Consider the following 24,768-nt stretch of genomic DNA (forward strand, 5'->3'; position numbering starts at 1 on the left):
GGGCCCACAAGAAAGTTTGCCTGCCCCAAATACCACCCCTTTTTGTCTGAAATTATACCACTAGAGATTCATTCTTTTGGATTAAATTATTGTTATTCCTCTAGAATTCCCTGTAAAATGCTAATACCCAGAAACAGTACAGTAAACAGAACCAGATATATACCAGAACAATATACAAAATAACTACATAATATAATGAAAAGATACATAATTTAAATGAAAAAAAAAAACCACCAAAAGAAAGCCAAAGTCTCAGTAATTAAAGAAATAAATATTAATACATACTTTCATTTTCTGGGCAAAGAAGTAAGAGGTTATGGGTACAATATTCAGAATGACATAAAACAAGGCATCAATAAAACTATATTAAAAAATAAAATACAAGGAGAAATAGCTAATACTTACAAGTATGGTTGCATGTTAAGCCAGTAATAGAAAAAATGAATTAGTTTATCATTTAAAGTCATTGAGTCTCTACTGCCAGCAAGGCACTATGGTAAAACCTATAAGGAATGTGTTAAGATAGATTCCTACCCATCAGGGCTTACAGTCTAGTACATTATTTAAGATTTCTTTCCAAGCAACAAATATATTTTTATTAGTATGAAGGTGGTAGATGTTAGAAGTAAAATGAATTTTCTAGCTTAAGCCCCTATTTTATAGATGAGGAAACTAAGGCTATTAGTGGCTAAAATACTTTCTGAGAATACAAGTTCAATAATGAAAAAATTAGAACTAGAACTTTGGTCTCCTGACTCTAGGTTCATTGAGCTTTCCATTACACTTTGCTAATCCAGAGCCTTTAGACTTCCAAAGCAGGCCAGAACAGAGCACTGTATCCTAGACCCAGATGAAGTACCATGTACTAAGTGATAAGTGATAGTGGCAGGAAGTGGCTACTTTACCTTGAAAATAACAGAAGAGGAAAAACTTGACCTAGTGTGTTGTGAGCTTAGATTTTGAGAAAACAAATTTTCAAAAACACTAATGTCAACCTCTATGCATTTTGATTGTGTCAACTGCTGCTCTTTGCTGGAGATCAGGAAAGGAAAGGAATGATAATCCTACCACTGACAAGTAGAATTTCATACCACTTCACTTTAAGCCTAGGTAATAACTGACATTTATGTATTGCTTTAAAGTTTTCAAAGCAGCATACATTCATCTCATTTTGATTGCAACAATAACACTGTGAAGTTGGTAATACAGGAGTTTTCATGTTTTTCTATTCTATCCCACCTGCTTTTTTAAGCAGATAAGGAAATAGAGGCTCAGAGAAACTTGACCACATCTAGGAATATTCAGACTTAAGGTATGAACCCAGGATTTCCCTACTTCAAATCTATACTGTCCACTATGTGGTTTAAATTCTGATTACTCATGGAGCTACCATCAGAACTATATAAGATTTGGAAGTTTCCACATTAAAGAATGGGAGGACGTGGAATATAATGTACTAGAAGACAAAAGAGTTAGGATTACAACCAAGAATCAGCTACACAACAAAACTGAAAATAATCTTTCAGGGGGAAATGAGCATTTGACAAAATAGAGGACATTCAAGCATTTCTAATTAAAAGAGCAGAGCTGAATAAAAATTTGACCTACACATACAAGACTCAAGGGAAACTTAAAAAGGTAAAAAAGAAACAAGAAAGAAAGAAAAACAAGAAATTCAATAAGGTTAAAGTGTTTATATTTCTATTTGTAATATTTGTAACTCTTAACAACTGTATTACTATAAGAACTTTTAGACATATATGTAGGCAGAAGGAATGGATACAAGGTGACTTTGATGGGATGATAACCCCAAAAACAAAATAGACGGGTGAGAAAGAGAATTTTACTGGATGAAAAAGAAGAGGGAAGTTGGAATGGGGACAAATTATCCCATGTAAAAGAGATATGAAAGAGTTATTATAATGGAGAAGAAGATGGGGGAGGGTGAGTGGACAAAATTAAAGTATACTCACATTAAAATTGGCTCAAAAAGGGAATAAGATATACATTCAGTTGAATGCAGAAATCGACCTTACTGTATAAGGAAGTAAAAAGAGACAAGGATAATTAAAAAGGGGGAGGAAACTGATAAAAGGGAAGGTATATTGGGCAAGGCAGTGATGATAAGTAAAATACTTGTGAGTAGAGAAAGGGTAGGGGGAATTAAACAATTGAAAAATAACATGGAGGGAAATACATAATTATTATAACTGTATATATATATATATATATATAACTGTAAATGTAAATGTGATGAACTCACCCATAAAACGGAAGCAGTAACAAAATGAATTAAAAACCAGAATCCTCTTAACACGAACTAGCTGTGTGACCCTGGGCAAGTCACTTAATCTCAATTGCCTCAGCAAAACAAACAAACAAAACAAACAAAACAAAACCCAGAACCCTACAATATGCTGTTTACAAGAAACATATTTGAAGCACAGAGATACACACAGGGTAAAAGTAAAGAGCTAGAACAGAATCTATTATGCTTCAGCTGAAGCAAAGAAAGCAGGGGGTAGAAATCATGATCCCACACAAAGCAAAAGCAAAAACAAATCTAATTAAAAGAGATAAAGATGAAAACTATATTTTGTTAAAAGAAACCATAAACAATGAAATAAAATCAAAACATGTATGCACCAAATAGTATAGCATTTAAATTTTTGAAGAAGTTGAATGAGTTACAGGAATAGATAAATAATAAAATTGTACTAATGTGGAGACTATAATTTCCCTCTCAGAACTAATCTAACCAAAAAAAAAAAAAAAAAGAAAAAGAAAAAGAAAAAGAAAAAGAATGAAGTTAAGAAGGTGAATAAAATTCTGGAAAAGTTAGACATGATAGATTTCTAGAGAAAACTGAATAGGAATAGAAAGGAATAGACCTTTTTTCTCAGCAGTACATAGTACCTACATAAAAATCGGCCATGTATTAAAACATTAAAGACCTTACAACCAAATATAGCAAAGTTGAAATGCATCCTTTTAAGGTCATAATACAATAAAAAATTACATTCAATAATGGACAATGGAAAGAGAGAATAATAATTAATTTAAAATTAAATAATTTAATCCTAAAAAACACATGGGACAAAGAATAAATTATAAAAAATAAATAATTGCATTTAAGAAAAATATAATAATGAGGTAGCATACCAAAATTTATGTGATGCAGCCAAAGCAATACTTAGGGGAAAATTCATATAAAAAAAAAAAAAAAGACATGTACCAAATCTCAAAATCTATTATAAAATGGTAATTATCAAAACAATCTGATGCTGGCTAACAAATAGAGTGATGAATCAGTAGAATAGATTAGATACATTTTACATTGTAGTAAATGACCATTGTAATCTAATATATGATCAATCCAAAGATCCAATCTTTTGGAACAAAACCTCACTTGCCAAAAACTGCTAGGAAAATTAGAAAACAGTATGGCAGAAACTTGTTATAGAACGACATCTCACTTTGAATACCAAGATAAGTAAAAATGGGTACATGATTTACACATAAAAGGTAATACCATAAGCAAATTAAGAAAGCGTAGAATAGTTTATCTGCCAAGATTTATGAATAAAGAAAGAATTTAGATATCAAGAACATTACAAAATGTAAAATAAACCATTTTTATTTTATAAAACCAAGCAGGTTTTGTACAAATAAAATAAATACAATCAAAATTATAAAGTGTGATGACTATGCTTGCACCCTGGATACCTTAGAATTAGCCAGAGTCAGGATAAGCAAAAGTCCTTAGTCTTTATTCTTGGTCTTTAGATGCAGGATTAAACAGGATGGAAGCAGAATCTCCAGGACCGCCTTCTCCTTTGTCTACCGCCAAAGAGTGACTCTGGCTAGTCTTACTCCCTCCCTTATTCCCTCCTACAATCCTCTGTATACACCAATCATTGAGCCAGCACAGGATAACGGGAAGGACCATTTTCTAAGCATATGCCCATAGAGTATTGTCCAATCAGTAGTTAGCCTCAAGTGCTCAACAGTCCTGACCTCAGTGCATTGACTCAATAGTTTCAGCCTCTACAATAAAGAAAGCAGAAAATAGGGGGAATTTTGTAATAAGCATTTCTGATAAAGGCCTCATTTCTCAAATATATAGATAATTGAGCCAAACTTACCAAAATGCAAGTCATTCTCCAATTGATAAATGGTCAAAGAATATGAACAGACAGTTTTCAGATAAAGATATCAAAGCTATCCATAGTCATATAAAAATGTTCTAAGTTATTATTGATCAGCAAAACACAAATTAAAACAACATTGAGATACCACCTCATACCTATCAGAATGACTAATATGACAAAGAAGGAAGATGTTGGACATTGAAGGCATATGAAAAAACTAGGACACTAATACACTATTGGTGGAATTGTGAACTGACCCTTTCTGAAGAGCAATTTAGAACTTTGCTGAATGGGCTTTGATTCAACGATGCTATTACTAGGTCTATACCCCAACGACATCCAGAAAATGGAAAATAATCTATTTTACAAAAATATTTATAGCAGCACTTTTGTAGTGGCCAAGAATTAAAAACAGAAAGGATACCCAACAACTGGGGAATGACTAAACAAGCTATGGTATATGATTATAATGAAATATTATTGTGCTATATGAGATGACAAGCAGGATGATTTCAGAAAAACCTAAATATATTGACGAAGTGATGAGCTGATGAAGTGAACTGAATTGAACCAGTAAAACATACATAGCAACAGCACTATTGTTCAATGAAGAGCCATGAATGACTAGGCTATTCTCAGTAATGTAATGATCCAAGACAGTACTAAAGGATTAATGATGAAGCATATTGTCTACCTCCAGAGAAAGAACTGATATTATTGAATACAAACAGAAACAGGTTATCTTTCACTTTCTTTTCTTTTCTTTTATTCAAGTCTTCTTGTACAAAATTCTACTAATATGGAAATGTTTTATGTAATTTCACATGGATAACCTATATCTTATTGCTTACCATGAAAGAGAGGGGAAGGAAAAAGGCATAGAATTTGGAACTCAAAAACTTAAATGAAAATGCTAAAAATTGGGGGGAATCTGGTTATCAATGAAAAACACATGAAGAAAATGTCCCACTAGTCACTTATCAAGAAATATCCTCCTTCTGTTCCTCAAAGATAGCCTTGAGTGGTTACTTCTATATCCATAATCATTTGAGAGGGATCTAGAAAAAGGTAAAATTGAATAGAAAATGCTCCTGTCCAAATTTTCCAAAAGCTAAAACAAGTATGTTGTTCATAAATGTTTCCAGTGTTATATAAAAAGGAAATTCACTGAAAATTACAGATTGAGCAGAGAATATTAGCAGCATATTAAACCAAACACTTTTTCTCCTGATGTAAGATTTTGTTATCTTTCCAAATGGAGACATCAATAATCCATTTCCCTATCAATTATTCATGCTGGAAAAAATACTAACATCAACAAAATTCAGTTAAGACTTTAGAAAATATTGTTTCTACTTCCAAAGTGATTTAAACACACACACACACACATACACACACACACACAATTATACAATACTACTACCTAACATTCAGAATATAATCAATGCTTGCTCTGATGTTTGACACTGTAGAGAAATAAAAGGTTCTGGTTCAAGCAAAATCTGTGAAACCGTTTGTTGGAGAAATCATAGTGGGGATTTATGATCCATAAAGACATTAGCCTAATATACTCTAAAGTTCCTTTCATACCTGCATCCATTAATCATACAGTCACCTCCAGATCCCAGGCTTTCTCAACTTCCTCAACTCTGGAATATCCAAAAAAAAAAAAAAATGTTATCAAAACATTCACAGCTAAATGAAGCCACAGCTAAAAACCATCAACCTTAACTAAGCTGACCAAATAGTTCTTGCAGAGTAGACAATTTCAATTGGAATGAATCAGCATGATCCTAACAGCACCAAGGAAAAGACTATACCAGCTCTTTTTATGGTAGCAAAGAGTTAGAAATTGAGGGAACAACAATCAATTAGGGAATGGCTAAACAATAGTGGTAAATGGTTGTTAGGGTATGCTGTTGTGCTATAAGAAATGATGAGCAGAATGGTTTCAGAAAAACTTGGGAAAACTTATATGAACTTATGCAAAAAGGAAGAGGAAGAGAATAAGAAAGAAGAGAATGAGCATTATAAGGAAGAGGAGGAGAAGAAAGAAGAGAAGAAAAAGACTATTCACTAGATCTCACAAAAACTAGATGGAATACAATTAATTCTGTTTTCAAAGAGAGCTTTGAATCTTGTAGTGTACCTGGGCCATGACTATAAACATTAGTTTGATTGTACTGTAAATATGCAGACAGGTCAATCCAGAATGAGTGCAGTTCATAGAATGTCCATTAAATGCAAGAATATTACATTTAAGGACATATAAAGATATGAATAAAATTCAAACTATTTTCTTTTCCATTCTTATCATTATTCTAATAAATGTCCTTTTTGTATATGAAAAAAAAAAAGTGATCAAAGCTCATCTTTGTAGTTGCTTCCAGAAAATGTATTCTTCCATACAGATATAAATATCCCTGGGCCCATGGTGGCAGGTGGCCTCTTTCCCAAAGGGGCTCCATCTCTGGGATTAATGTGGAATTGAATTCTGTCCTGAAGAAGTCTAGCTTTCAAATAAAACAGAGTAAGGCTTTTTTCATACTCACTGGCTCATTACCAGAGCTCATAGGGAAAATGTTTAAAATAAAACTCAGAAATGGCTCCTTTTGACTTCCCCAAACAAAAGAGGGAGGCAGAGTTTTAAGATTCAAGCATAGGTTCACCTAGATAAATATTGTTTTTGCCACTTTAAGAAAGCTTCTATCATATCTTGAGAGGAAACAGGAACTCTTGTGCCCCCTCACAGGAAATCATATATGTTAGAAAAGAAGAAGAAAAATGAGAATTGAAATGGTATCTCCCCTTTAATGGGAGAATGGGAGACTTCTTGATAACTGGAAGCTTCTTCTTGTTCATGCCCTATATCAAGGGCCCTTCCGAATGGACCAAATTCAAGGCTTATCCCCATGCATGGCAAGGGAAAAAAAAAACAGTTGAATGATGTTACTCATATTCAGCATTAAAACATCAAAAGAATCACAAACTAAATTAATCTCCTCCCAAAATGCTATTTATCTCCCCCCACACACACTTGAAAGATTCTGAACTTGATTAATGGAAAGTACACCACTGGGATATAAACTCAAGATGACTGAGTTAAGTTCTCACTCAAAACCCTCCAAATATTTTCATATCTTGACTCTAAACAAATCTTAGCATGTTAGAGCCCACAAAAAGATGGAGCAAAATGATTTCCCGCCCAAGACAATTTAAAAAGTTGCACCAGAGCAAGAGAGAAGCAAAATCCAGCACAGGCTAGGCCAGTGTGTACCAGGCCCAAAAAAACAGGAACAAGCCATAAGTAAATCAATGGCAGCAGTGCCAGTTTCCAAACTTTTCAGCCGATAAGCAGTATAGAAAAGAAAGAGTCAGAAGGAGATTTACAGGGGTCTCTTTGCCGGTGCTAGGAGCAAAACTCTGTTGCATTGCATTAGATCTGGGTCACAGTCCTAGATCTTAGTCCCAGTGCAAGAAGGATCACTAGCACAGGAAAGGTTGAGACTGCAGGGGAGCAGAAACCCTAGTCCCAATTCTAGGTTTGCAAAGAGTGTTTGTGGTCACTCACAACAGTACAGGAGAATAGTAATCTTTCCTAGCTCATAGTATCTTGGAAGAGCCAAAAACTTAAAGGCCTCCAGAATTACCTCTGAAATCAGCTGCACAAAAAATCTAAAGTTTGGAACAGTGCCTCTCTCCACCTAAGAAGCAGACCCCCATTTTAACATAGAATTAGTTAAAAGTCAAGAAATAGACAGAAAAATGAGCAAATTTTGACCACAAAAGGTTATTGTGGTGAAAATAAAAATCAAAACGTAGTCAAGTGAAACAAAACAGCTCTTATTCTAAAGGTTTGAAAAAAGGAAAGGGAAAATAAAAAGAATACTCTTGTATAAAAGAGGAGAACTTGATATTTAAGCATAATTGGATTATATGAAAAGAATATGGAAACATGAAGGAAGAGGTAGAGAGAATGAATCTCACTCTTATCTGAAATGGACCAGAGAGGATTGAATACACAATTCCTTGTAGAAATAGGTCAAACTCAACAGGGAAACATAGGGATAGAAAGGCGTTAAAGGGAGGATAATTTGGAGGCTAAAAGAATCACTAGCAGGAGCAGCTGGGTGGCACAGTGAATAGAGTACCATCCCTAAGTCAGGAGGACCTGAGTTCAAATGTGGCCTCAGACACTTAACATTTCCTAGCTGTGTGATCCTGGGCAATCACTTAACCCCAATTGATTCAGGAAAAAAAAAATCACTAGCAAAACAAATCTTGATTCTGAAGGGAGAAGACTAAAATTAGAAAAAAGAAAAGAACTTCAATATAAGGATGTGCCTCAGACAAATGGGAAATAAGAAATTATGATATATGAATGTAATAGAGTATTATTGTGCTGTAAGAAATGATGAAAAAATTGATTTTAGAGAATCCTGGATAATATGAAATGACATAGAGAAAAGTGACCAGAATCAGAACAATATAAGTACAACAATAATATAGACTTTGAAAGACTCAAGAATTCCATTCAAAGCATTGACCAACTAGATCTACAGAAGACCTAAGATGAAGCATTTGCCACCATTTGACATAGAATTGATGAATACAGTGTTCCAAGATGTATAGTTTTAGACTTGGCCACTATGTGTATTGATTTTCCTTATCTTTGTTTATTCATTATAAAGGGGTTCCCCCCCCTTTCTTTAACTCTTGACTTACAGTTGGATAAAGAGGAGGTGGAGTTAACAATAACAATGACAATAAAAATGAGCAGAGGGCATTATAATGTCCAGAGAAGAACATAAGAAAGTTCAGAAGGAGGCAAATAAAAGTAGGGGACAGTTTTAAAAGTATAGAATCTACTTTTTTAAAACCCCAAACCATTATGAAATGGATATTTATAGTTTCATATGGGAACCTTCATTTTTTATTCTGCTGTGTGTATGGGAATATTCTAGTAGTGAGAGGAAAGTTGTCAGACTTTTTTAAAAAGGCACTTTCAATATTCTAGGTAAGAAGCAATAAGGGATTGAACTAGAATGAAAGAAGTGAGAGTTTGAGAAAGAAAAGTTTAGAGGAAAAATCTTAGGGGGTGATGGAAAGGTTATGAACCCAGTTTTAGATAGGTGAGTTTGGAGGTGATTACAGTATCAGTTCTCTAAATAAAGTAAAAAAAAAAAAAAAAGGAGCAGTATGCTTAAAATTGAAAGCCTGATAGGAAGTTTAGGGGTATTAGAGCTAGAAAGTCTGGCCTAGAAAAGGAGGTTATCAATAAGAAGGTGATGAGAGAGTTGGAAATATAAGATATATAAGGGATTTAGTAAAGCATATTATTCCTGCTGAACAAAGGCAGAAAGGAAGAGGAAAAAGGTAAAATAGTAATAATAAGAATTAAGAATAAAAATAAGAAAGAAGTAAGCAAATAAAGGTCAAGGATGTTTTGGTTTTTGTTGTTTAGGGATATCAAGAAAAAAGCATAGTTGGCATTTGGACATGTGAGTTCATTTCCCATTTCAGATACTAACTAGTGGTTTGACTAGAGGCATGTTACAGCCTCTCAAAGCTTCAATTCCTCATCTGTAAAATGGGAATAATATTGCTAGCACTACTTCCTTCACAGGGATGTTCTAAGCAAAGTTCTTGGAAAATCTTAAAACATTCTATATGTGTGAAGCATGAAGTCCAAATTCTGGAATGTCCAGCACTAAGCCAAATACATGACAAATTTATAGTCATCATTACTATTCCAGTCTGTACCTACTATTCACCCATGTGGTCTTTTTCTCCCTGTATTCTCCCTCTCTCCTCAGACCCTTCCCTTCTAACCACTATCACTTCATTCAGTGTAAATAGATTTCCTTTAAAGCCCTCATTGAGTACAGAAGAATTGCACATGTTTAACACATATTAACATAACTTGCTGTCTAGTGGAGGGGGTGGGGGAAAAGAAAGGAGGAAAAAAATTGGAACACAAGATTTTGCAAGGGTGAATGTTGAAAACTATGCATATGTTTGGAAAATAAAAAGCTTTAAATAAAAAAAATTAAGATATAATCAGGGAATAGGATACTCTGGCTAATAAAGGTTTAGTCTCTATACAAAATAAATAAATAAAGCCCTCATTGAGGCAACTACTATAAATGTTACAGTTTGGGGGGGAGGAGGGCAGAGTATTTAAAAGTTGTAATGAAGTACCAGAAGTTTTCTTTCCATGAAATCCAACAGGGCTGGATTATTTTTTTGTTTGCTCTATGATTGAGTGTGGGAAGAAGTATGGTTAGTAATATATCTCAGAAGAGAGGTCTTGAAGGTGTAAGGGGGGCATTTTAAGCAAAAGAACGTGATTATGACAAAAGAATTAAAACTGAGACCGACGCAGACTATGCTTTCCCTCCCGCCTTTTCACCAATCTGCTCCCAATTTCTCTCTTCATCTCAGTAACGGACACCGTTTGTGCCCATCTTCCGAATGTTTCTTTCTGCATTTTCCAGCTGCCAAAACAAAACAAAACAAAAAAAAACAGAGCCACGCAAATCTCCCTGGGAAGCTCCACACCAGCTCTGAGAGGCTAGATAGTTAGGGAGTCTGCAGAAGGGTTGGCGGTGAAAGCTGTAGAAAGCGGGAGTCCGAAGGACAGAAGAATTAGGAAGAGAGGGGAGTGGAAGAAGACTGACGACGTCCGGGTAGCTCCTCCTCCTTGACCCGTGAGCTCAGCGCGGAATCACAGGGGAAGGAGGAGGGGCCAGCATGAAAGAGGAGGAGCAGCTGCAAAGGCAGTGGCAATAGCCAGGGCTGGGCTGGGGCTGGGCTGAGAAAGAGCCCCAGAGGTAGCTGCCTCCTCCAACGCCCAGGAGCCGGGCTCCTTGGGAGCGGAGGGCTGGCCGCGGGCTTCTGACGCCCCAAGAGCCCATGGAAGGCAAGGCTGCTGAGCGGAGCTCGGGGCTCGGTGGGCTGCGGGCGCTGGGGTCCCCACCAGGTAGGCGGTGCCGCCACTGAAGGGTGGGGAGGGAGTGCCGGAGAGGCTGGGCTCTATGCACGCCGCTGCTGCCCGGGAGAATCCCCACTTTGCCCAGAGAAAGAGGAGGCAGGCGGCCTCTGGTGGGAGCCCCGAGGGGGGGGTGGGGGACTGTCCTGGGGAGAGCGCACCCAGTCCGACAGAGCCAGGGTCGGAATCCGGGCGCCTGGCTGCTGGGGAGGTATCCGATGCGGAGCCGGCGAGGCGGCCCCTTCATTAACTTGCGAGTCGCATCCTTCGCTGTCGCCAGCCAGGGCCAGACTTATTCTTGCAGCTGCTGCCGCCACTGAGACCTGGGCCGGGGCAGCCCTCCCGTGACATCATGTACACCTTCGTGGTGCGCGACGAGAACAGTAGCGTCTATGCCGAAGTCTCCAAGCTGCTCCTTTCCACTGGACAATGGAAACGGCTGAAGAAAGACAATCCCAGGTTTAACCTGATGTTAGGAGAGAGGAACAGGCTGCCCTTTGGGAGACTGGGTAAGAGACTTCCCTCTCCTTCCCCTACCCACCTCCCTCCTACTGCTCTCTAATGCACGCTCTCCTCTCATCCTGAGGAAATAAAGACAATATATCTTTCCCCACAATTCAGGAAGGTGAAACGATCACAAGGTCTGAGAGCCCATTAGGTTTTATCCCTCCTCACCCCTTTGCGGAAACCAGACTTAGAATGGGTTTTGTGCTGATGATTCTCTCTTCCAGCCCATCCTGAACAATGGGCTGACTCAGAAATTTACATTTTGGGAGACCCTGCAGAGTGAGGCCCTGATTGACTGCCCTAGGAGAAGGGGAAGTATTGGCACAGTGTAGGGTCCCGAACAGCAGCAGCTTCGCGTGTTGGGTGTTGCCTGCTGCAACAAGGGAGGGACTCAGATCTGGTATTTGTCAGTTAGAACCCCTGAGCAGAGGTTTTACCCAATAGCCAAAGTAATAAATTATGTGTCTAGGGTTTTTTTTTTCCTCAAAAAGATAGTTTTTCTTGGGTTTAAAAGAAAAAGAATCCATTCTAATAGTCATTCATGGTTGGCAACAAAATTGGGTAGTCATTCTGCAGCACTGACAAACCACCTTTTAACTTGGACCTGGTTTTTCATTCACCCTTCAGCTCTTTGAAATATTCTGCTGACCGATTGCCTTTTCTTAAATTCTTAGGAAAGTACTGTATTTAGGATTGCTTCTAAAGAAAAATCCAGCAATGGAAGATTTAGCTAAATGTAATGAGATACTAAAGTAACAGCTGGACTCAAAAAATAAGACTAATGAACCAATCTACTAAAAGGAGTGTACTCCTTGGGAGGGTATAAGATTTAAATTTTTTCTTCTTTCAAACTTATTTATCAAATTATTCAGTAAAAGAAGATCTTACATGAAGTTAAGATCTAGGATAGGTCTGATTCCAAGTGCAAAAAAGACCCAAAATGATTCCTGAAGACTTAATACTTAATCTTTTTCCTTTAATTTTCCTTTGAGTACTTTGATCAAAGTAGTCATAGAACTTGTATAACATGTATACATTCTTCCCTTTGAGTGCTCAACCTGAGTCACTTTCATCCTTTCATTTATCTTTTCTGAAGCCATGGGCATGGACCATATTCAATCAATATAATTTTTTAAAAATACTTTATCAGTATGCCTATTTTATAATTTTGGCATTCCATATATTTAGTTTATGTGATTATATTTTCATCCAATTCTTTTGATGCTCATAGTTTTTTGTACTATCATAAAGTAAGGTACTGCCATATGAGGAAAAAATAATTTTAAGGATGAAAATAGCCCATGTAATGAATCAAGTTTCAATGTATTACTTGCATGGTTCTCTATAAAGAATCATTTTTCTTTTAAAGGAAAAAAATGGAGTCTTCAATTTACAAGTCTTTTTTTTTGAAAATTAATATAAGGGAACCTTAGAACCTTTTAGAATTTGGAGATCTAAGTGAAAAAGCTCATACAAGTAGACATTCGGCCCAAGTTCCCAATATTCAGTTAACACTCTTACTGTAAAACTTCTTCCAGTTTGGCTCACCTTCTAAGAGACAAATGAAAGTGAGTTAGTTTTTAAATGACCTAAGATGACTTGGTTAGTCTGATTACCAACATTTTGCTTTTGAAGAGAATGTATGTTGTCCTAGGTGGTTATTAACACAATTTTATTTATATATATATTTTAGGAGGGGACTAGGTAAATGAGGAGATTCTTTATTTCAATTACCACCTGTCCTTAATCACTAAATGGGTATGGCCTCAGTCATACTGAGATCATTTGAAAACCTTCACTTAAAAGGGCCAAGGTCTTTCTCTCTTTGCATCCCAGGCCATCTCCTGTTATCCTAATCTATATTTGCCACTGAACCCAGATAGCTGTGGTGGGAAAAGTGAGGCAGGTGACCCTGCACAACTCTCCCTTACTGAACTCCAGTTCACTTGCATCACCTTCCTGATGTCAAGGTCATCTTCAAGAATGAAAGACAAAACAAGTACTAACAGAATTTTGAGAAGTAGAATGACCATGTATTTAATATTTGATGGGAGTGACAGATCTAAGCCAGATGTCATTTAAAGGAGTCTACACTGAGTAGGAAGGATGTTGTACTTCTTTACTTAGTTTATTATCAGTATTTCCATGAGATAAGGTAGGAGCCAAGTAATTTCATTTTGTCTTGTAGAACCATATCTATTTTCTTTGCTTGGATATTCTCTAGTCTGTTTTGTGTTTTCTCTTGCACACTGTGGAAAAAAGGTATGGAGTTGCATAGATGTATTTTCAATTTAGAAATCTAGCTGACTCAGGTAATAGCAATTACCATGCCTAAAGCAAAAGCAAAATCCTTTTATCAAATCCCTCAGCCTCAGAAAACTTTGGCAGGGATGGAAAAGATGGAACAAGACATCCAATTCATCTTCCATTGTCTTGGAAGCTCACATCAAAAATTTACCCAGAACAACTTTAAGTGAATGAACGAAGCATTTATTAGGCATTTATTATTTGCAAAGTATTGTGCTAAGTGCTAGGGATACAATTAAAGAAGTAAGATGATCTCTGTTCTCAAGGAGCTCACATTCCAAATGGGGGAATAAAACATATGGAAGGTTTCAGCTGTTAGTAGATGGAAATGACTCCTGGTCCTTAGGGTGCAACAGCAAATGTAGAGGTTAATGACTTTTCTTTAATGTCATTTCCACTGGTAAAAACATAATAGAGTAATATTAAATGATTACACAGGAAATTTTTAATTAATTTAAGCCAAAACATTTTTCAATATGCTTATCCAGATGTATGGCATAAAGAAACAGAAAGTTCATTTATATATGATAACTTAGATTTTTCCACCTTCTCAAACATTTTTCAAGTTAAAATGCACTTACTGATACTTGTAGGCTCCCAGATTTTTGTATTTTATTTTGCTTACCTTGATGCTGAAGAGGCAGCATGACCACACCGGACTTAGAATTAGTGAAAACCAGGTTCAAATCCTGCCTCTGAAAATTACTAGCTATGTAATTCTGGACAAATCACTTAACCTCTATGTATCCAAGGCAACTCACTTACTAAGTCGTAGATTATATGGTAATTCCTTCTGCTGATGAAATCATAGAACCTTTATTTATTCTCCTAGTACTCAATTCTAGGGATGCTAATACTTCCTGTCTTCTTAAGGAATATTAAGTCCAGCAGAAGAAATATTACAGATGGACTGGAGGAGGAGAGGAGAGTGGAGGCAGGAAGATCTGTTAGGAGGCTATTGAAGTAGTTCATGTGGGTAGAAATGAAGGCCTATCTTAGGATGGTAACAGTAGGAGTAAAGAGAAGGATATGGCAGCATGCTATAGTGGATAGAACATTGGGTTTGAGTCAGAACATCTTGTTTTGAATCCATGCTCCACCACCAATTATTTGCATGACTTTGGGGAAGTCATTTAATATTTCCAGGCATCACTTGTTCATCTGTAAAATGAAGGTGTTGGACCAGGTAACTTCTAAGGTCACAGGTAGTTCTAAATCTGTGATTTTATCATTGCCTACAACTATGAGAATCTTTGAGGGGCTATTTAGGTACCCACACAGTTAATACTGATATAGCCACAAAGAAGGTTATTTTTCTTAATAGAAACTGAGAAGCCCCCAGGACAGTTTTGCATGGCCCAGAGGAAGTTGTTCTGAAGTTGGGTAGCTAACGTTTTTAATTCAGGTCCTTTAAACCCAGATAAAAACTCTTTTTAGAAGAGACTGAAATGAAAAGTAACTCTTCTAAGTTTGAGCTTCTTATTAGCTCTTTCAGTATCCCCACTGGGGCTTGGATGACCTCATGTCTGCTAAAGATAAACAGGATGTAATTAGATAAGTTGTTGGTGGGAAACAAGAAAAAATTTTATATCGAATTAGAGAAATAACTGGATTTAGGTCTGGCTTCACTTCCCAGTTATTATTAAATCTCCATTGGGTTCATAGCACTGAATAAAAGCAGCAGGAATTTGTGGATAACAACCAAGTTAAAGCCAGGCAACCCAGATTGGGACCCTGGAAGTTCTTTTTATTTCACTTCAACAAACATTTATTAAGCATGTAGTGTATACAAGGTCCTTACTGGGTCCTAAGAATACAAATACAAATGAAAAATGGACCCTGTCCTTGGAGGTTAGAGTCTAGCTGTGTGACCTTGAGGACAAGACTTCTGATTCTTATGGGTATCATCACTGTTGCCCTATCTCCTTAGAAGGTGTTAATTGCTAAGTGAAATAAATTGCAAAACACTTTGTAAATCTTGAGCACATTGTACACATATACACAATTGCTACTGTTACGGGAGAAAAAGCATGACTGAATATGGTGGGGAAAAAAGTTATTTTCTCTAAGGCGTTATCACTATTAGAGACAAAATTAAAATGTGTATACATTGAGTCCAACAAGATGATATAACTATTGGTCCAGTAAGATATATAACTCAAATTCATTTTATTTTGAAAAAATAATTGACACTTCAGTCGTAACTGAATTCAAGAATTTATTTCACAGAATTTGAGAATTTCTGAGTTGGAAAGGGTTTCAGCAGCTATCTAGCTCAACCCATATCTAAAAAAGAGTGTACTCAATAGGTGGTCAGCCAGCCTTTGCTTGAACATTTTCAGTAAAGGGGAATCTACTTCCTAAGACAGCCCCTTCTACTTCCTAAGACATTCCCTTCTACTTTAAGATAATTCTGATCATTAAGATATTTTCCTGCATGTCAAGCTTAAGTTTTCCTCTTTTCAAATTCCATCTATTACTCTTAGTTCTGATTCCTCTTATACATGTTGTTGAGTCATTTCAATTATATCTAACTCTCTTTGTGACCCCATTTAGGATTTTTTTGGGCAAAGATACTAGAATGATTTTCCATTTACTTCTCCAACCTATTTTACAGATGAGGAAACTGAGGCAAGCAAGATTGAGTGATTTTCCCAGGGTCACACAGCTAATGTGTCTGAGTCCAGATTTGAAGTAATAAAAATGAGTGTTCTTGACTCCAGGCCTGGCATTATATATAGTATACTACCTAACTGCCTCTTTCACTTGACAGTCTTTCAGATACTTGAAAACAGATATTATGACCCCCTTCACCAGACATCTTTTCTCTAAAAGTGCCTGCTAGTTCCTTCTTAAGAAATTGAACTAATATGCATTTACCTTTTGTGTGAGTGGCTCAGGAATATAACATATTTATTAAACAAATAACAGTTGCTAATTCTCTTATAAGTAAGTTGGACTTACACCTTACAATGCCACTCAAACTTTTTGGAACACACACTAGGCTGATAGCAATAAAGATAAAAGAATCAGCTAGCACTTTAGGTTACCGCTGAAATTGAGGGACCAAGGACAGCATGGTATGGAGCAATATAAGGAAAGCATAAGAACATAAACAACAGAAAGTACTGAAATCTGAACATCATCAATACTATGAATCTAATTTCTCTGAAGCTCACCCAAGACAGGTGGAGAAAAGGATCAAGAAAGACTTTGTATAAAAGATGAATTTGTACAGAAATCAGAGAGATATGGGAAAGGATTATAATGAGATTATAGTTAATGGGGAAAGAATAACTCATAGACATTAGAAAATCAACAAGCAAAGATCTTACCAGTAATATATTTAAAGCCCCATTTCCTCATCTATAAACTAAAGGGGTTAATTGAATTCTCTTTTTCCTTCCATTTAAAAAACTTTGATCCAACAATCCTATTAATATGTGGTGTTTTTTTTTTTCTTTTTTTGAGATGACTTTTAAAAGATATTATCTTAAATTAAAATATTTCACATTTATATTATGCTTTTAGGTTTCCAAAGCACTTTATAGACATCTTTATTTGATCCTCATAACAGCAATATAAAGCAGATGCTCCTATTATCCTCTTTTTAACAACATGGAAGCTAAGTCTAAGTGACTTTTCAAGATCATAGTTGGGGTCAAAGGCAGGTTTCAAAGTCTGACCTTCTGAATTCCAACTCTATAATTCTAGCCTTTATGCTAAAAATAAGTTAGTTTTTATAAGAATATTTGTTTAAATTCCAAATCAAAAGATTATCAATACTGTATCAGTTTTCCCTAACTATGACCAGATTGATTTCTGCTGGTAAAAGAAATTCAACTTTAAATAATATGGGTTATAGGGCAGCTAGGTGGCACAGTAGAGAGAGCACCAACCCTGGAGTCAGGAGGACCTGAGTTCAAATGTGTTCTCACTTCCTAGCTGTGTGACCTTGGGCAAGTAAGGGAGAAAGGGAATACATATCTCTAAAGCACCTATCATGTGCTGTGTTTTTTTACAAATATTATCTCATTTGATCCTTACAACAACCTTCTGAGGTAGATGCTATTATTATTCTCATTTTACAGTTGAGAAAACTGAGGCAAAGAGAAAACCCAGAACTCTATCCACTGACCTACCAATTGCCTCACAGGCCAGTGAAAGAAAGGTTGTAATCATTAAACAATCTCCTTGCTATTTCTTATCAAAATCAAAGGATAATTTAATATATCATCATCGGAACTGTCGGTGGAATCCCTCTGACTTTGAAGATAATTCTGCTTGGGGCCGGAATTATTTTAATTGCTTCATTCATAGGAGTTTAGATTTAGAACCAGAGTAGACTGCAGAAGACATCTAATCCAACCTTTTCATTTTAAAAAAGATAAACCTGGCCTTTTGAGGTGATTTGTCCAAGGTCCAATAAATAGAGCTTGGATTTGGAGTCTTCCCCAGCACTGCAGCAAATGGGAATTTACAGAGAAGAGGAGGAGGAAGAAGTAGTCACTTTTTGAAAAGCCTTGTGTCCCAAGGGCTTAAGCATGATCTATACTACAGTGACCTAAGCAAAATAATTATTCCTGCAGTCCCGTCCTGGCCTGAGGACAAGCAAGAAGCCTGTTGATGATAGAACAGGTTGGTTAATAACTCCTGCTGCTTAACATAGCACGTGTGCAATTTAGCAGTTAATAGCCTTGCGGTGCTTTGCCATGTGCTCTACCTTGCAAATCACATTGCTCCCTTGGCTCATGGGAAATGACCCGACTGTTCATCTGACAGGTGTCCAATGTACCAGATCCCTGTGGCCAGCTAGAGGACCAACTGCAGAATTCTTAGACTTAAAGCAGACCATAGACAGTTGGGAGTCTGGAAGTGATTCAGGGTTAAAATATCCCATTAATTTTCTACCTCCCAGTTGGCTTGGCATTCCAATAACAGTTAGGGATTTTGGAGGTGAAACTTAAAGAGGTGCGAAGAAAACAGGTCTGTAATGTAAATTTGGCCTGCAGGCTGGTGTTTTCCACAGCAAGTGCATGACTGTATGGCAGCTTGATAACAGACTAATTCATCAGTGTCATAATTAAGTATATATACTCAATGTTCTAAAAACTAGTTTTCTTTTTTGTCTAATTGTCATTGTAGTGGAAAAGGCCCTGACCTAGGAGTGCGACCTTGGGTGTGCTAGTTTTGACTCACTAGTCACTTCCTGTCTATACCTGTTTCCTCATTTGTAAAATGAGAAGATTGGAATAGATGACCCTGAAAGTCTCATCTAGCTCTAAAATTTAAATGAAATAGAACTTGGTAATCCTTACATATCATGTAAACATTTACATGATACTCATGTGTTCAGTCAACCAGCAGATATTTATTGACTACTTTAAGCCAGAGATTGTCCTAGGTTCTGGGAATACAAATACAAAATCCTTTTTATTATACAGCAAGAAAAAGATTACTATATATCACTCTGTATGTGGGTCATGTACTTTGATTCTCAGCATGATCCCCAAGAGATAGTATCACTATTGGGCTTCAAAATCCTTTAATAAAATGACAGTTTTTCTCATCATTTAGGGATTGACCTTCATCTTAAGGACCTTCTCTTCACTTCTCCATCCACCAATCTTTCCCTGTTTGTTTTCACAAATATAATGGCCACCTAGTTCTTGATCTACCTTGGAAAGTTAAAATCCAGGAGTATAAATATTTAGCATGCTATATAATATTTTATATTCTTTTTTTCTTTGCTGTAATAAAGGTATCACCTTTGATGATTCACTCTTATTCCACACATCCAGTTTTTTGCCACATTTTGTTTTTGTTTTTTAATGTTGACAACAGCTGTTGTATATGTTAGCTTATCTCCATTCACTCAGCCACCATTCTAGTTCCAGCTTTTATTTTCTCTCATCTAGAACACTATTATAACCATTCTGATCTCCCTGCCTCAATTGTCTCCACATTTCATTCCATTCTCTGCTAACTTGCCTGAATGATTTTCCTAAAAGCAGATCTTACTGTGTCATTCTTCTACTCAATAGAACTACAGTGGTTCCCTCATGCTCCTGGAATCAAATGCAAACTCTTCTAGTTTGACACACCTGCCCCAGCACTACCTCTCCAGTGTATTGTATGTTACTTCTTTTAAAACATTCTGTATTTCATCCAAACTGCCTGCTTTGTGATTCCTCCCACAGCATGCTATCTTCCATTTCCATGTCTGCAACATGCCTAGATTTCATTCGCTTTGTTTCTACTTATTAGAATTTCTAACTTCTTTCAAAGTTCAGCTCAAGAATATCTCCTATATGAAGCTTTTCTTGATTCCTGAACCTAGCTATTAATTCCTTCCCCCAAAAAATAATTGTACCTTTTGTAAATCCCTACATACATATATATGTATGTGTGCATATACACGTCTCCCTACACTAGATTATAGACTCATTGAAATCATGGAGTGTTTGACCTTTGTTTTTGTATACCCAGATCATCTGCCATATCCTACCAACACCTGGTAGGTACTTAATAAATGCTTGATTGTTTATACTCACCTATTTCTGTTCCTCTTCATCTTAATGTCCCTTTTATCTTTCTAGCTTCGAGTTTCATGCATGCTAGTGAGGTTGGTCTTCTCTTGTATGTGCTAGAAGACGATAATGTGTTGTAAACAACCTGGCATTTCTAGTTCAAGGTGTTGAATGACATTTTGGTTAAGTGCTTTGCAGCCTAAGAGAGCTAGAACTGCAAAGATTACAAGGTTGTTTACTATGAACCCTACATTTGGCAAAGATCCAAGGATGCTAAATACAGGAGAGACAGAGTTGTTCCTCCAAGGTTCTAGAGATCTTGTGGCTTAGATCTCGGATTCAATTCAATTTGCATCTAAATCCAAGGCTACACAATGCTGATTCACCAATAAGGATTCTTGACTCTGGAGGAGAAAGGAAAGCTGGTGACTTTGCTCTTCACTTCAATCCAGTTCACTTTCATGTCATAGTATCACTTCCCTGATGTTATGATCCTCTAACAGGGGTCCTTAAATTACGGCCCATGGACCAGATGCGGCAGCTAAGGACATTTATCCCCTCACCCAGGGCTATGAAGTTTCTTTATTTAAAGGCCCACAAAGCAAAGTTTTTGTTTTTACAATAGTCCGGCCCTTCAACATTCTAAGGGACAGTGAACTGGCCCCCTATTTAAAAAGTTTGAGGACCCTTGTAACAACCACAATCACAACAGTAGAGATAGAAAAAGCCCTGGATTTAGCCAAGCTCTTGAATTGAATCCTGATTCCATTATTATCTGTGTGGTCTTATATGACACCAGGCATATGAATATATAAAACAAATATATTAATCAAACATTTACTGATAAGCCATAATTTCATGAGCCTAACATTCAGTGATATAACCCTATGTGCAGTCACAACCCACAGTTTAAGAGGCTTTGCCCTAAAGTACTAAAAGAAACACCTTTTTTCTTGGTGGGAGAAGACCACCTACAGCTTACTTTCCTGTCTTAATATTTCTCAAGTGTATAGTTCTGCCACTTGGAGAAAAATTTCTAATTGAGACAAAACACTGTGGATCAGAGCAAATTGAAACTGAACTATTTTTGTTTTTGTTTTTTAAATTGTGTAGTAAAGGAGGAAATTTGGATATTTTTGTACTGGGAAGGGCACAGGAATTTAATAACCTAAAATGATGTCATAGAAATGAATACTTTTGCCTTTCATTAGTTCGAAAAAAACAGAAGATATCTTAATAGGAAGTAGCTCTTTTAGAAAAGCATGTACAAAGGAACTACCTTCTTGGAGGGGGAGGGATTAAGGAAATCAATTTAAATGTTTAGATAAAAACTTTTTAAAAGGCCTGGTAGAATAGCCAACAAGGCTAATGCAATCTTAGGCTGCATTAAGAGAAGAGAAATTGTCTGAGAATAAAGAGGTATTATAACTGTTGTCCTCTGCCTCAGTCAGGCCACATCTAAAGTATCGAGTTGAATAATGGGCAGCACATTTTAAGGACATTGATAAACTGGATGGATAGTCAAATCGCATAGGACCTTGAATCCATGACCACTTATGAGATTTTGTCGCTGGGATTTTTTGTCACAGGTATGAGAGACAGTTACTGATATCCTTTCCAATTCTGAAATTCTCCTTTTCTGTGAATCTTCTTATTCCTATCTATCATATAATTCTTTTCCTTTTTCTTCCCTTCTCTTATAATTTCCTTCCCTTGGTTTTAGATGAAACATAAAAGGAAGAGAATTTGTTGATGAAATTTAGGGGGTCAGTCTAGCAAACCTCAAATCTATAGATAGGGTTTTTTAGGCAGAGAAATAGGCAGAGCAAATACTGATGACTTTTTATCCTCTAGCTGATTTTAATAACATGTTTTCATTAGGACTTAAATAACATCTTCCAATTCCCTCCTTATGTCATTCAGTTTAACACCTGGGAGCTGAAGCCTGAATATGAGTTGTGTGAATTTTTCAATATACCCAATACATTATACTGTAAAATATGAATGTATCCTGGGAAAACAGGGCTGAAGTTGGAGTCATGTTCAACTCATGGCCCTGTTTGGGGGTTTTCTTGGCAAAGACACTTGGAATGTTGTTTTTTTTTTTGTTTTGTTTTTTTTTTTGTTTTTTCTCATTTTACAAATGAGAAACTGAGGCAGACAGGGTTAAGTGACTTGCCCAGAATCACATAGCTACTAAGTGTCTGAGGTCAGATTTAGAGGCAGAAACTTCTTGTTCAAAAGTATCTTAGTTGTTTTCCCCTCTAGCTAAACCCACATTTGCACAGTTCTAGAAAAGAGTTTTGAGTTCAAATCTTATAGCTAACTAATGTCATTTGTGCAAATTTGATTAAGTGACAATCTCTCAGGGCCTTAGTTCCTTATCTGTAAAATGTTGAGGGGAAGGGAGGGGCTGAAGTAGCTGGCTCCTTTCTGATCTAAATTTATGTCTCTCTGAACTCCAGTATGGTGCTTTCTACTAAGCCACAGCCTCCCCTTTGCAGCCTGCTCTTTTGCTTATAGTGAAATACATGATTGGGGGAAACAAACAAAAATTAGCTAGTTGACTTAAGGGAGGAAATAAGCATTGATCTGTTCAAATGCCTTTCAGGCAATTTCTATTTAATGGAAAATTCTGAGAGCAAGTAACTCCCTACTGGGATAAGATAGTGAATTTTAACACTTGGTTGTATACGCTACTCTGTTAAATTACTCTTGCTATCATCTCCTATCTCTCCTATCTTCAATCTCTCTATATAAAATAGTTTATTTCTTGCTGCCTAAAAACAAATCTTTGTCTCCCCTATCCTTTAAAAACAAACCAAAAAAGTTTGATTTCACTTTCCCTATGTTTCGCCTCTCTTAATAGCTAAACTCTTTGAGAAATCAGCATATAATTGATGCCTCCACTTTCTCTCTTCTCATTCACTTCTAACTGCACCCTGGCTTCCAGCCTAATCGTTCAGTAGAAATGTCACTTTCCAAAGTTAACAGGATGCTCTTAACTGAAAAATCTAATGGCCTTTTCTCAATCCTGATCCTCCCTGAGGTCTCTAAAGCATTTCATTTGTTGGCCACATCTCCTACATATTCTGTCTTCTCCAGATTTTTGAGACTCTGCTTATTACTATTTCTCCTCTTTCCTGATTTAGCACTCCTCAGTCTCCTCTGTTAATTCTTAGTCCATGTTATGGTCATTAACCATGAGCATTCCTCAATATTATATATCCTGAACCTCTTCTTTTTTCTCTCTGTATCAAAAACCTTTAACTTGTTTTTATGTCAAGGACCACTTTGGTGGTCTGGAGAAGTTTATGACCCCTTCTTAAGGGCACAAAATTTTTAAAAAATAGATTATAAAAGGAACTAATTATATTAAAATATAGTTATCAAAAAAGATAAGTTCTTGGAGTTTAAATTAAAAACTTTTTCTCTAGACTGTTTGATTTTCATAATTTCATCATCTCCCATTAATTAAGTTCTCATCTTGACGAAAATAAGTCTCAGAATTATATGGCTCTGCTGAGCTACATTTACATATCTCCACTTGCCTGTTGGGCATCTCAAACTGGATATCTCATAAGTATATCATTCTTAGCATATCCAAAACTGAACTCACTCTCTTTCCCCCCAAACTTCTCCCACCACCATTTTTGAACATCCCTAGTATTCTCAAGAGCACCATCATCCCTCCCCCCCTTGTCACCCAAAGGTGTCAGCCTCTATGCTAGGGCTTTTTAAACTTTTTCCACTTATAACCCCTTTTTACCTGAGAAATTTTTACATGACCTCAGGTATATAGGTACACAAAATAGATATACATATCAAACATTTACTGATAAATCATAATTTCACAACCCTCACATTTAGCTTTGAGACCCCATATAGAGTCACAAACCACAGTTTAAGAAGCTGTGCTCCTCACTTCACTCTCCACATCTTTCTAATCCATTGTCCAATCTTTTTCTACTTTTATAACACCTCTCATTTATGTCCACAATGTAGCTCAGGCCTATATATTACCTCTTACTTGAACAGTTGCCTTTTTTATTGGTCTCTCTGCTCCAATCTACCATCACTCAGCCATCAGAGTGACGTAAATCCATCATAAATTGTAAGTTTAACCATCTCTGTATCATTGCCTTATCTCTCCTCCTGTTGTATGTATGTTTTTCTCTCTGTTCTCTCCCTCCATTTATTTCCCTCTTCTTCTTCCTCTTCCTCTCCTTCTCCCTATCCCTCTCTTCTCCTCCTTGCCTGGAATGCTCCACTCTTTTGTTTC

General features: G+C 36.5%; 1 protein-coding gene across 2 annotated transcripts in view; it reads left to right on the plus strand.

Moving 5' to 3' along the window:
* Positions 1–10,973: 10,973 nt before the first annotated feature.
* The window catches only part of TTL (tubulin tyrosine ligase), a 44,883-nt gene continuing 31,088 nt past the window's right edge, over positions 10,974–24,768 (plus strand). Inside the window, exon 1 of one of the 2 annotated variants that reach the window (XR_007950379.1) lies at positions 10,974–11,651. Coding sequence is in view for 1 of the 2 variants with exons in the window: in XM_051975815.1 (XP_051831775.1) it covers positions 11,495–11,651 (157 nt within the window). In the remaining variant the exon portion in view is untranslated. The remainder of the gene's footprint in view (positions 11,652–24,768) is intronic. The other variant, XM_051975815.1, reaches the window with a different exon arrangement.

This window comes from Antechinus flavipes, chromosome 2, assembly GCF_016432865.1.
Source record: "Antechinus flavipes isolate AdamAnt ecotype Samford, QLD, Australia chromosome 2, AdamAnt_v2, whole genome shotgun sequence".
In the NCBI taxonomy this organism is placed as follows: domain Eukaryota; kingdom Metazoa; phylum Chordata; class Mammalia; order Dasyuromorphia; family Dasyuridae; genus Antechinus; species Antechinus flavipes.